This window comes from Nannobrachium achirus (genome assembly GCF_963921795.1).
Source record: "Nannobrachium achirus genome assembly, chromosome: 12".
NCBI lineage: Eukaryota > Metazoa > Chordata > Actinopteri > Myctophiformes > Myctophidae > Nannobrachium > Nannobrachium achirus.
Genome location: NC_137832.1, coordinates 39,641,949 through 39,656,373, shown reverse-complemented (window position 1 = coordinate 39,656,373; position 14,425 = coordinate 39,641,949). Strand labels below are relative to the sequence as shown.

Genomic DNA, 14,425 nt, shown 5'->3' with positions numbered 1-14,425 from the left:
TAAAATGCTTGGTAGCCAATAGCTAACTTCAAGCTACACTTCATCCTCTTCCTGTACATGCACAAAGGAAAGTGTTCAGGCAAGTCATGGCTGCAGGGCTTCTTGGCATATACCAGCATATCTCTATGGGATTTTCTATGGCCACTGGGCGCCCTCTAGTGGTGACTAGGGTGGCACTCAAAGAGTTAATATTTGACAATTTGGCCAATGTTTAATTTGTCATTTTAGAGGATATCGAAAAGTCCTTAAATCTCATCACTTTTCACCTGTTTTGTGGGGCTGAAATCTAGCCTAAGGAATGTTTTTCATGCAAAAACAAATGCTTGCAATGGATTCAGAATCATGAAGAACCCCTAGTTTGACCTCTCACAGTGCGTACTTAAAGCAGATATATTTTTGTATTATTTTCTGTATAGTGACGTCGATGGGACGTCTTTTTTTCGCAATGTTTCTGGCAGAGCAGGCCTCTCATTCTGTGTACCTTATTGACCAAATTAATAGAAAGAAAACTAAAATAAAAAGTATGTTATGACATCACAGGTCCTCTTCAAATGTTGGGCCTGTGGCTCCCCGGCTAAGTAAATATCACAGGAAGGTAACGAGAGCCAACATATAGGAGCTTCATGTGCAGCATAAGGACTGGGCCGTTGATTACACTTGATCCTGGTCATCTTGAGTTTCTGAGAGCTGGTAATCATCTGTGCATGGTTGGAGAAAGACATACACAGGATCATGTAAACAGCTCAGTGAGCATCTGTGCGGGTTTGTGCTCGAGTGTGTGTGTGTGTGTGTGTGTGTGTGTGTGTGTGTGTGTGTGTGTGTGTGTGTGTGTGTGTGTGTGTGTGTGTGTGTGTGTGTGTGTGTGTGTGTGTGTGTGTGTGTGTGCACGTTTGCGTGTGTGTGTTTATCTTTACTGGCATGTATCTATTTGTTTATTCTCCCTCATCCATCTCTGATTGGACACTCCTAGTGTACACACACACTCACACGCACACACACACACACACACACACACACACACTCACTCACACACACACACACACACACACCATTTGTTTGAGAAATTGCATCATGTTCAGTGTGTCTGTTAACGAGGGTGGGAGGCATACGTTTTAGGTTTCATCAACCCTTCGGCTTTGTTTAGATCTCAAATGTGTATGAGTGTGCGTGTGCGTGCGCGCGCGAGCGTGCGCACGCGTTTGTGCGAGTGAGTATGCATGCGTGCGTGCGAGTATGCATGTGAGTATGCATGTGAGTATGCATGTGTTTGAGAGTGCAACAAAAAAAAACATAGTGGCCAACTGGCTTGTCTCTCCTTTTGCCTCCCTCTCCCTTGGTTGTTTAAACTGCAATCAAAAATGGGAAACGTGAAATTAGGCTCACATTCCTGTTTTGGGCTAACCCCCCCCCCCCCCATGTGTCCCAGCGAGACGCGGGTCCAATAACAATAAACACTCACTTCCTGGGCCCGGCTGCCAAAAAAACAGGATGTTTGCTGCATGCTGTAATTGACCTCCTTGAAGTGTTAGCGGTAAGGTACAGAGGAGGATGCTAAAAATCCCATCTGTTTTCACTAGGGGGAAACCATGATGGCACACATATATGCACACACAGATACACACGTGTGTGCGTGCGCGGGTGTGGGTGTGGGTGTGTAGGACCTGATACAGCTGCATGTATTGGACAATGGTGATTACACTTAATCCCATCATCTTGAGATGTTTGTCTGTTTGTTTGTCTATACACACACACGTTCACACGTTGAAACTCTCACACACACACACACACACACACACACACACACACACACACACACACACACACACACACACGTGCAGTCTGTCATCTAATGTTTTGCCACATTATTTCCTAAAACTGAGCGGACAAGAAAGGAGGAGCAGCAGTTCAGCAGACCTAAGAATGAAGGAAGATGAGCGAGTTGAAGGGGAATATTTTTTGTGTTGTAATAACATTACAGAAACACCAGGGGGTTCTGTTTGCTATTTTTGACAACACTATGACAGTGGCCTCCTGGTCCTTTGTGTGACCAAGAGACATACCTGTTAGGGATGGAACGATAAGCGATATTATCGTTTATCGTGATAAAAATCACTCACACTGTAGATCTGCTATTTTTTGGCAAATGTTCCACCCCAGGATAATGGAATTTGATTATCGATAATATTGTAAATCGCGAATTATTTTGAACATTTAAATAAATAAATAGTCACGGTATAAAGGCCGTCGGGCTCGGGAATCGACACGCTGCCAGGCTGCTTTAGAGCCTATATGGTTGCGCCTTCACCAGTTGCCGCTAGCCCCAATGTATTAATTAACCATATCAATTGGGGACTCTAATGCTTATCAATCTTTAATCTTTAAAATTAAAGTTGAGAATCACTGCTCTAATAAACCCAGTCTGAGCGTGCATGGCTTCATTTGTAGAATGATGTCCCTTTGGCCTTTATAGGAAACTAATGCACAAATTAGTATATGTTTATGTATTTGTTTAAAGCAGAGTGGCCTTTGTAATACTTATTAATGAGACAGTTGGAAATCTGAGAGAGAAGCACTCAGGAGAAGGAGAGAATGTTTGTGTATTCAGCTTTCAGCATGATCACAGATGTTTAAAAAGACATTTAAAAGCCATTAAAACACTGAATTATTTAGCTGATTACAAATATAAAACTTCACATCCAAAATGCATTTGCCTATCTAAAACACAAACTGACTCAATCCAAGGCCAGCAGAGGTACACGTTATTCCTGACCCAGGAGCCCTAAAGGGACTACACCATGAATTTCACTTTTTCCACTTTTTCTAAAAAAAAATATTGGTCTTCCCAGTGTCTCTTCAAGCCCCCCATAAAACAATTCATTAACTCTAAGCCTTGCCTTCTTTTTCAGTGATTTTCTGAATGGGCGTGTCTGAACGGTACTCTTTTGAAATCGTCCCCATTCTTTGTCACAGCGGGCTCATTTCCATAGTACCGCCCATCTACTTCAGTTTCCTGGCAACTGAATAGAAGGGGGCGGTACTTTTGGGGTGGATTCTATTGAGACTATGGGGTGGGCGGGGTAAAGTGGTGCTAAAATTGGAACGATACAGGGAAGATTAGCATGGTGTCATGCTAAAATTGGAATGATACAGAGGCTAATGCGCCCTGTTGCCAACAAAGGGCATTTTGGTATTGCATCTGAAACGGCTTGGAATTAGAGACAGACAGAACATTACATGACATTTCAATATCCGAGTGGTTGTTTAGGCTAAAGCCTGTTTAAAACCATATTATGGACCAATATTAATATAACACATATATTTTTAAAAGCATGGTGGGGCCCCACCATGAATTTCACATTTTTTATTTTTTTCTTGTTTTTTGGTCTTCCCAGTGTCTCTTCCAGCCCAAAAAAAAACATTCATTAACTCTAAGCCTAGCCCAATATAGAACATCACCCGTCGCTGCATACTGTTGTGCTCCGAGATGAGGTCCTACCGCGGTCTCCATGGGCTGTTGACAGTAGAAAACACTTTTCCCGAAATTGTATGCAAAAAGTAAAGGTAGTTCCACGCTCCCAGACTATGGTTTCCTATCCCAGGGTACATAAAACAACCACTTAAATCGCTATTTAGTCTCATTAAATTCAGAAAAGCCCCCGGTGTAGTATCACGTGGCCAGAATGTTGCATAACGCGATTTGCAAATGCGCCCTGGCTACGCGAGACTACAGTACTGGCAACTGCCACCGCGGAGTTCCGGTTGAATGGGAAAACATTACAAAACTAACGATTTAAGCGGTGGTTTCATGCCGTGGTGCATGTTTTATGTACCCTGGGATAGGTAACCATAGTCTGGGAGCGTGGAACTACCTTTAATTTTTGGATACAATTTCAGGAAAAGTGTTTTCTACCTCACCGACCGACCCAGGGAGACCGCGGTAGGACCTCATCTTGGAGCACAACAGTATGCAGTGCCGGGTGAGGTTCTATATGGGGCTACTCTAAGCCTTGCCTTTAATTTCAGTGATTTTCTGAATGGGCGGGTCTGAACGGTAATCTTTTGAAATCGAGCCCTTGTTTATGTCACAAGCCCTTCTTTATGTCACAAAGGGGCTCATTTTCTAATTGGCCCCCTCGAGAAGGAGGCGGGACTTCTTGGAAGGCTATATTCTATTGAGACTATATATATGAGGTGGAACCATGAGTTAAAGTGGTATTAACACATAGGACGCCATCTAGTGGTGGTGGTTAGGATATACAGTGCCACCATTCACTTATGCTTTATTTTGAAGAGCCCCGGCATGGTGACTGTCCTCTGACGATTTCAGGAAGGAGTTTTATTTGTTTACAAACGGTCGCGAAACTAAAATCCTAACCGCGGCCGACCATCACGGCCCAGTGTATGGGTGAAAACGAGTGGATCTCGCCCTCCTCTGCGTTATTTTCACCTTATTCAGAGATAAAGCCGTTTTTATGTAACAGCATAGAATAGAGGTCAATGGATGATTGAGGCTGTGTGATGCGGGCGGCCGAGTTGCATGATGGGATATGTAGTGTTTTTGTTCACCAGCCGCTACAGTAGGTTCTGCTTACCTGGTAACCAGGTAAGACGTCCCCATACGTCTTCCAGGTGAGTTGGCGACCTTTCCTCCTCGTGGTACCATGCTAATCTTCTCTGTATCATTCCAATTTTAGCCCAAAGACAGCGCCCCGTTGCCAACAAAGAGCATTTTGGTATTGCATCTGAAATGGCTTGGAATTAGAGACAGTCAGAACATGACATTTAAATATCTGAGTGGTTGTTTAGGCTAAAACCTGTATAAAACTGTATTATGGACCAATATTTAGATAACATATATATTTTGAAAAGCATGGTGGGGCCCCTAACAGCTTACACTTTCTATCTCTTTAGGCACACAAATTATTACACTGTATTATACGTGTTGTGTCATGCTGCAGGATCAAAGGCACAGGGGTAATCTACTGTACATGTGTTCTTCCTATAGTAAGCCGTGTTTACGGTACCTCTAAAGGAGCCTGGACGAGTGGAGATAAGTTTAAAATGACTACTGCCCTCCCACACCATACGAGCGAGAGGATAGCAGGAGAATAATTAGAAGTTCTTTGTGCACCATGTATGAACGTGCAGTGGGAGGCAAGCATGTACACTGCAGCTGGTGAGTGTTTGTGCAGGGGCGTTTTTAGAATGTGTTAAATGTAAAACACATGACGGGCCCGCGTTAAGCCTAATTTAAACCTCATCGTATGATGGTGGTGCTCGTCGTATGATGGAAGTTTGAAGCGGAAAAAAAACGTGACGCTTCATTTGAAAAATCTTGTTTTGGGCGAGCAAAAACACAGTTGTATGATGAGGTATGACTTGTGTGTGTGTGTGTGTGTGTGTGTGTGTGTGTGTGTGTGTGTGTGTGTGTGTGTGTGTGTGTGTGTGTGTGTGTGTGTGTGTGTGTGTGTGTGTGTGTGTGTGTGTGTGTGTGTTGAGAGAGAGAAAGAGAAAGACTGAAAGAAAGAATGATGGAAGGAGAAAGATGATTTGAGTGATAACGCAGTAGGGCAGGGGTCTTCAACGTTTTCAGGCAAAGGACCCCTTAACTGAGAGAGAGACAAAGCAGGGACCCCCTCTACATATTGTATAAAAGCGTTATGCAGATTTTCATCGACTTGTTTGACAGCACTGTCATCATCTATGTTGGATTTGTGTTAATGTTTTTTCAGACATTTAGCCACTTCAATCGTCAATACTTAGTAAACTTGACCTTTCACTCTGTACTTGGTCTGCTCTTTTTGACCTCTACACCAAACCTCTTTGCTGAAAATAGCCGATCTACAAGCTCTCAACGCGTTGTGTGAGGCGTTGAGAGCTTGTAGATCTGCTATTTTTTTGGCCAAAGTTCTCAGAATAGGGATGCGAGGGTTCAAAGTTTTTAATTGAAAATAATTATCCTATCACACAAGGATTTGGTGGCCCCCCTGTTGTAACTCTGAGGACCCTCTAGGGGTCCCAGACAGGGGGTCTGGGAGCAGGGAGAACAGATATGATAGAGCTTTGACAGATGTTGGCAGATGTAGCAACAGTGACACCCAGTGGTTTAGTTGTTTGTTCTTACAACAAAGCAGTGTAAATAGACTTGAAAGGTTCAAGTCTATTTCCAGTAGATAAACGGTACAGTAAGTTTACTGCAGATAAGAGGAAAGCAGACATAGGGCTCAAAGCTTTCAAGAGGGCATATTTTTCTATATTTTTAGTTTGGTTGCTGTCTGACTTTCTTCCATCCATCTTTCCATCTTTCTTAACAGATAAACGTTATTTTGCCGCACTACTCCTCCCACAGTTTTGGTGGCATGCACTTGGGCCATATGTCAAATTGATCGGCTTCATCGGGAATCGTGTGCTTGCTTCCATTTTGCACGTTTCCCAAGTATGGAGATGACTGACATCATAGATGTCTGATGTCATCTATCTATAAATGCGACAAATCTCTGTCTGTTTGTTTGTTTGTTTGTAATCCGCGTATCTCGAGAACCGTTCGTCCCACCGGCTTCAGATTCGGCACGCGCGTTCCCCGCTGCGGCGCGGAGTGCAGTGCCGGGCCTCGGCCCGACTCGGCATGCGGTTTTCCCGAAGCGGCGCGAAACGTTCGGAATCTCCTTACGCGGAGCTGATTGTTAACATCAGGCTGTTCCTGAGGAAATCGGCACAATCGCTGACTCATTGTGACATCACTTCATAAAAGGCTCTGACATCACGTACGCCAGGAGTCAACAAAAAATCTCTGTGAATGTGAATGTGTATGTATGTATGTGAATCTCGAGAACCGTTCTTCCCACCGGCACGCGCGTTCTCCAGATATGGGCATAAAATGAATCCCCGAATGCGGAGCTGATGTCTGACATCAGAGTTTTCCGCAACCGGTACTGTGTGTGCAGAGATCTCCATATATTGGGGTTTGCATTAAAGGGTGGGGACAAAGGCTAACAGAAGGCAAACAGATGGTCAAAACGGGTCCTATGACAACATGACAACAGGTATATTGGGGTTTGCATTAAAGGGTGGGGACAAAGGCTAACAGAAGGCAAACAGATGGTCAAAACGGGTCCTATGACAACAGGTATATTGGGGTTTGCATTAAAGGGTGGGGACAAAGGCTAACAGATGGTCAAAACGGGTCCTATGACAACAGGTATATTGGGGTTTGCATTAAAGGGTGGGGCAGGCATAAAATGGACGCAAATAGACAGATATCTCCATATATGGGCATATGGGCATAAAATGGACCCAGAACTATATCTGCAGTGATCTCCATATATGGACATAAAATGGACGCCGACAGACAGACAGATACAGATATCTCCATATATGGGCATAAATGGACACAGGCAAACAGATGGTCAAAACAGGTCCTATGACAACAGGTATAATGGGGTTTGCATTAAAGGGCGGGGCATTCATTCTCTATTTACATCGTTCCCGAGTTGGCCAGGTCGCCAACATGACAACAGGTATATTGGGGTTTGCATTAAAGGGTGGGGACAAAGGCTAACAGAAGGCAAACAGATGGTCAAAACGGGTCCTATGACAACAGGTATATTGGGGTTTGCATTAAAGGGTGGGGACAAAGGCTAACAGATGGTCAAAACGGGTCCTATGACAACAGGTATATTGGGGTTTGCATTAAAGGGTGGGGCAGGCATAAAATGGACGCAAATAGACAGATATCTCCATATATGGGCATATGGGCATAAAATGGACCCAGAACTATATCTGCAGTGATCTCCATATATGGACATAAAATGGACGCCGACAGACAGACAGATACAGATATCTCCATATATGGGCATAAATGGACACAGGCAAACAGATGGTCAAAACAGGTCCTATGACAACAGGTATAATGGGGTTTGCATTAAAGGGCGGGGCATTCATTCTCTATTTACATCGTTCCCGAGTTGGCCAGGTCGCCGACTAGACGCTGGGCCGCCCGAAGGGCGGCCCAGCTTCTAGTAAACCAAATGAGACTGACACAGTATGCCCATATATGGGCATACTGTTACTGAATTAATTTCCCCCATTGACTTGAATGGGGAAGATTCAAATGGCAAAACGGAATTCATTTGCAAGGGTGACCTGGGGCACGGCAAACACTTAGTTGCAATTTCCCAGAATGTCATCTTTTGTAGTCTGATTTTGACATTAGACATTGACATTTAGATGAAGTGGAGTTTGTTAAGCACACGTGCGTGCGTGCTTGTGTTTTATACCTGATTAAACTAAAACTAATATAGTGATTCTACATAAAGTGATGAATATCTGTTTTTGTGTGTTCCAGCCTAAAGCCTGTTCTGTACACTGCTCACTGTTCTTGGTGGTGAATGACATTTTCAGGTGAGTGCATTTTAAAGTCATACTGTAACTTTGTTTTTCTATTTACTTTATTTTTAGTGTCACCTCTGGTAGGTACAGTAGCTACATGGTTATTACATTAGTTCATCTGTTAACTGTGATTCCCAGTAGAGCCCGACCGATATATCGGTTAAACAGATATATTGGTCGTTTTTAGACCCCGATGTTGGTATCGGACATCGGTCATTATCTCTCCGATGTATCGGTCGTTTTTATAAGTAATATTAGACCACCATTTGATGACATTTAACCACTCAGACCCAAAACTCAGAATATATTGTCATTGCCTGTACCTGAAAAACCACTGATCTACAGTACCGGTACAAGCTCACATTGTCTATCTGTCTGTCTGTCTGTCTGTCTGTCTGTCTGCGTGCGTGCGTGCGTGCGTGCGTGCATGCGTGCGTGCGTGCGTGCGCGGGTATGTGCGTGCGTGCGTGCTGTAGGTCCATCCTGAAGCAGGTGGAAGGGAGCCAGGCGTTACTCTCCCTGCTCAGCTCCTTCACCATCTGTTTCCTCAGGGAACGGACACTGCTGCAGTCTCAGGTACACCTGGAGGTCACCAAGCAACCCTAGTGTGTTAAATGAGCACATAGAATCTCTCTCTCTCTCACACACACACACACACACACACACACACACACACCCACACACACACACGCATGCGTATGACAGTTTGATGCCCCTTTTTGTTGTTGATTAATTGATCGAATACCTTATTAGGCAAAAATGTAAACGGCACAAGGTACAGTCAGACATTCAGGCCAACACACACTTTTTCCATTGTGGTCCTTTGCATTCGATTCATTCGCATAACAAAATTAAGACAACAATATGTGTCATCAACAAATACAAAACGTTATATGTACAATGGATAAAAAGGAGAAAAGTGGTGATTGACACCTAATTTCTATGGGAAAATGCATTTATCCCCCCTTGTGATAGATGATTTGATGTACATGATAGAAAACCCACCTACAGTATATAATGTGCCATAATGTTTCTGATATTTTGTCTCTGTGCTGACCAGTTCCGTCTCGGTGGTTCGCCTAGCCGTAGTCCTAGACTGAACTGATCTGGTCAAAATCTCTGCGTTTTGAAGTTACGCTGTGCTTTAACCACTAGATGGCAGCGACTGTATTTGTAGAGTCAGTCAATTTTCATTCCACAGGAGGTATTCATGCTGCACTAAACGTTGCCTAGTACACACAACATTACACTTTAGCACACACTACATCAATGAGGTATAATAGCCTTGCTGTCAAAGTGTTGTCTTATTGGTGCCGCAATGCTGAATACTGTATTGTGTGCTGAATTTGGGAGTTCAAGGAGATTTGCACAGGGGAATGAATTCAGAAAGTAAAATGGTTTAGCTTTGCAAACCGGAACGGAATGACTATATTGTTTTGTTTCAGGGCTGCATGTCCCTGAAAGCCTTCTTCCCAAACGCCCCACGCAAACTGCTGGTTCCTCTCCTAACGCAGCCATCAGGCAAGTGTGTATACAGTGCATAATGTGTTAGTCACTGTGTGTGTGTGTGTGTGTGTGTGTGTGTGTGTGTGTGCGTGTGCGTGTGCGTGCGTGCGTGCGTGCGTGCGTGATGCAGTGTCCTTGTATAGTGAGAAAGAAGCTCACTTCTGGGTATCCTTTAACTGTGTATAAACAGAGAGGGCCTCCAACAGAATGAATGGCTGTCTGTGTTTCATAGATCGATAGCAGGTAGTTAACACCCGTCACTGTTTTCCCATTAGATCGATGCTTTTTGATTGATTGGGGAACGGAAGTGAAGTCTTTTTTAACTAGGTGTTTTTAAGAGACGCTCAACTTCTTCTCACCCGCTTTGTTCCCATGAAAATGCGCCAAGATTTAATATTTGCTGCCATTTACTACCTTCCTGTTCGCAACCTAAACGAGAAACCATCGATCATTGTAGACAAATAGACCAACTGACCTTTATTTAATCTGCTCATTAACCAAAAAAAGTGGAATGACCCCAAGTGAATGTGCGGTCCTCGGCACTGTTAGTGTTGCATAGGTATCTTTGTGCCACTGCGGAGGCGTGTGGTCAGGGGCGTCACAAGGGAGGGGGAAAGTGGAACTGAGTTACCAGGGCCCAAGGTGGAGGGACCTTAATTATTGTATACTTTAGCTATTGAAAAATAGCAGTTATACAAGCTCACTGCGTGGCACTGAGTGCCGCGCTGCGAGCTTGTAGATCTGCTAATTTTGAAAAGCCACGCTGTGAGCTTGTAGATCTGCTATTTTTCAATGGTTAAAAAAATTATGCGTAATAATGAGTTCCCAGGTCCCCCTATGAAGAACATTCATGGGGGGCCCGCAGTGAATCCTTGTACCCAGGGCCCAGAATTTGGTGCGACACCCCTGTTGGTGGATGAGAGCGAGGGTCCAGCGCTGCTTATCAGTGCGTGCCCAGACCAGCCCTGTAGGCAGGAGTGATTTACATGAATGGATGCAAGGATGTGGTGGGTGGGCATTTAGGGACACACTGGCGTCCGGCCAGAGCGCCACAGTTAATTATCAGTGGTGTGGACAGCATGAAGGGCTATTCTTCACCAGGGGACTGAGACAGAATGGTACAGTGAAAAGTAGAAGGCCTAAAGTTTTTCTACGATTTGTGTTCGTCCCTGGGTGGAGTATGGAAATCAGCAGTGGTGGTAGTGGTGGTGGTGGTATAAACAATTTAACAAATTAAATTGTTTGTATACCATCGGCCTGGGAAATTACTCCCATTCTGATCATCCAGAGGGGTTCCATAAAATGTATTTAAAGCACAGTTCTCTCTCAGGTATTGCTGTATGTGGTTTTCTGTCTTGGCAGTTTGTTGTTTGAAATAAAACAAAAGTTAAAAAAAAACAAAAAAACAAAAAGCACAGTTCTCTGAAAAGTTGTAAATCCGGCATGGTGCACTGTGTGTGAATCGTGCGGTTGATTGAAAAAGAAAATGCTAATTTCCATATTTGCACGTCTCTCCTTTCAAGAAATGTCTCGGGAGGCTTGGAAAGATCACCTGCGCTGGCTAAGTGGCTCCCTGCAGAGACTAACACAGGAGGAGGAGGAGACAGGAGGTGAAGACGGAGGCTCCAGGTGAGAGAGAGAGAGCAAACGAGAAAGCCAGAGCGAGAGCAGAGTGTTAATGTGTGTGCCTCCTACTACGTGTGCCTCCTGAATGCCTGTGCAGTGTTCTCATTTCCATTTAGCTGCCGTTGAGGGGGCGGTTAGCTAGATATTTTCCCCCATGCATCACAGCGGAGAGGTTCTGGCGTGCGGTGTGGCTCCTCCGAGCTCTCATTAGAGGCTATTAGCCTGGGAAAAAGAGGGCTGCCGAGCAAATGAGCGTTGGAGAGAGAAGGAGAGAGAGAGGGGAGGGAAAGGGGCAACGAGAAAAAAAAAAAAACCTACACTGTATTAGAAAGAAAAACGAGCAAATGACGACTGGATGGCTTTAGACACAGACGAAGAGAGAGGATAAGGGACGTACAGTAGATACAAAAAAAAAGAGGAGAGGAATGAACGATTAGAGGGAGAAGGAGGGAAGGAGGGGAAACTGAGATGCGGTCGGTGGCCCCGGGGATGGAGACGGCTGACTCGCTACCCCTCCAGCTGCGGCTTTTAACAGGGCCCATTATCCCCTACCACTGATTCATTCCGGAGCACCGTGCAAAGAAAAAAAAAGAAAAAAGAAATCCCCAAATGTTGTTGCAAGCCAGCGGTGGGAAAGTAGCGTTTCTGTGTCGCTCCGAGCGGAGGATGCAGCTGCCAGGGCCTTCAGAAGACTGCTGTTAAAGTTTGGCGGCGGTGGTGGTGGGGTGGTGGAGTACGAGCAGAGGCGAGCTCTAATGATGGGTATTAGGGACATTTGAGAGAGAGAGATCTTTATCCCTCATCTAACTTTAGGCCCGGAGACGGTACAGCTGTCTGGGCGTTCTTTCGTTCTACAGTACACCATCTTTCACCACGTTGTTGCTCACTTGTTTACGTTTCACGCCCCGATATCGAGCCCCGATATCGAGCCCAATATGCCTGCCTGTTTCGCTTCCCCATCTCCGTCTGTCAGGCCGCGGAGACGTCTCTTCTGAAAACCACATTTATTATTTAGGCCCTGTTAGCCCGCGGCGTTGCCTGCAGCGCTGTGCGTGACGATGCACCTTTTGAACCCTCCGCCGGCAGTCTGGGATTCTCAATCAGCCGAACGTTTAATCAACCTTCTAGATCAGTGTTTCTCAAACGTACACATTTCAAGGTCTCCCCTTAACTCTGACAGTGTACAAATGGAACCAAATGGACCCGTTAGGGTCAATTAGGGTCAATTTGGTTCCATTTGTACACTGTCAGAGTTACAGACTTGTCAATTTAGACCCCCATAAAGGAACCCACACAGTTCCTGGAATCCACTTTGAGAAGCATTGTTCCAGTCTGAGTGTTTTCCCCCTCCCATCCCCTAGGGGTCAGTGGGCTGTCTTGGAGGCATGGTTCCTGCTGGCCCAGTGTGCCCACTGGGTGGAGGTGGCAGTCCAGCTGTTGGTGTGTGCAGAGCCAGAGGACTGTGGTGCACTGCTGTGGCTGCTGACCTTCTACCACCACCCCACCAACAGGGGGCACCACAGGACCCTACAGCTGGTGAGTAAGAACGCCTCTCAAGCCAAGAAGTGAGTCACATATATTTTTGCGTTATGGTCAAATCCCCCCCTTTTTTCTTTTTTCTTTTTTTTTTAAATGTCACAGGTTTTCATAGGGATTGTAACCTCACAGATATGAGAGTTGCACTTGCAATCTATTTCTATAGCCTACTTGAGGAGAATGTTAAGGGGGGTAGCCTTGAAATAATGTTTAATGCCAGCATTTAATAATAATAATACATTTTAACAACAAAATAATAAGAATCTTTGGTGGGAATTTGACATTTTGCTCATTTATTTCCCAACCAATTTTAAATTAGCAAAAATAACAGATCTACAAACTCAGAGCTTGTAGATTGGCTTATTTTACACAGCCTGACAGGATGATTTCAATGGAGCCTGAAGATGCGGGGGGCCCACTCCAAACTTCTCCAGGTGACAAAACCAGTATAGTCATTGCTGAGCTTTTTTCCTTGTGTGTGTGTGTGTGTGTGTGTGTGTGTGTGTGTGTGTGTGTCCCACCTGAGCTCCTGAGTGTACAACAAGGGTCTTCAACAGGGGGTCCGGGACCCCTAGGGGGTCCTCCAAATCTTTGTGTGATAGAAACTTTTTTTCTTATTTTTTTATATTAACCACCTTATTCTGAGAACTTTAGCCAAAAGTAGCCGATCTACAAGCTCACAACGCCTCGCAGAAAGAGCTTTGTTGTAGAGGGAGAAAAGAGCCGACTAATTACAGAGTGAAAGGTCAAGTTTATTAAGTATTGACCGTTCAAGTGGTTAAATATCTGAAAACACAAATTGACATGAATCCAAAATACACTGATGATGATTGCGCTGTCAAACAATGAAACGATATGGAATCTATTAGTAGGGCGGCGTGGCTATAAAATCGTTCAATTTTGCGATAAAAGCGCCAAACTTGGTAGATATGTTGATTGATATATTAGAAACAAATCTGGATATCGGGCCATCAAAAAAAAATATTTTTCAAAATGGCCACTAGCGGTTTGTTAAACCTTCCTAAATCACCCTCTAGGAGCGACAGTTTTAGTGATAGGAAGCTGAAATGTTGCATGCTGTGTGTGCATGTTCATGTCAATTGGTTAAAAGGGGGTGTGGCAATGGGAGTGGCCTATCATAAAAAGGTGCATAACTTTGATATAGATGCACAGATTTGCACAAAATGTTGTGGAAAGGTTGGTCACGACCTAAATAAAATCTGAGTAACTGTTCACACCATCTTCTAAAAAAAGGGGTTTGTCATTAGGACCAGTGTAATACAGTGTAGTACCAGTACAATACCAGAAGCTCACTCCCATCAGGTTGTTCTTCTTCACCTCCTCAATTCAACTCCTCAGGGCCAAGATC

General features: G+C 44.5%; 1 protein-coding gene across 1 annotated transcript in view; it reads left to right on the top strand.

Moving 5' to 3' along the window:
- Nucleotides 1-14,425, top strand: part of fancc (FA complementation group C) — a 50,612-nt gene that overhangs the window by 31,012 nt on the left and 5,175 nt on the right. The window contains exons 9-13 of the mRNA XM_080738634.1: nucleotides 8,345-8,400; nucleotides 8,865-8,964; nucleotides 9,834-9,909; nucleotides 11,418-11,523; nucleotides 12,882-13,056. Of these exons, the coding sequence (XP_080594760.1) occupies nucleotides 8,345-8,400; nucleotides 8,865-8,964; nucleotides 9,834-9,909; nucleotides 11,418-11,523; nucleotides 12,882-13,056 (513 nt within the window). The remainder of the gene's footprint in view (nucleotides 1-8,344; nucleotides 8,401-8,864; nucleotides 8,965-9,833; nucleotides 9,910-11,417; nucleotides 11,524-12,881; nucleotides 13,057-14,425) is intronic.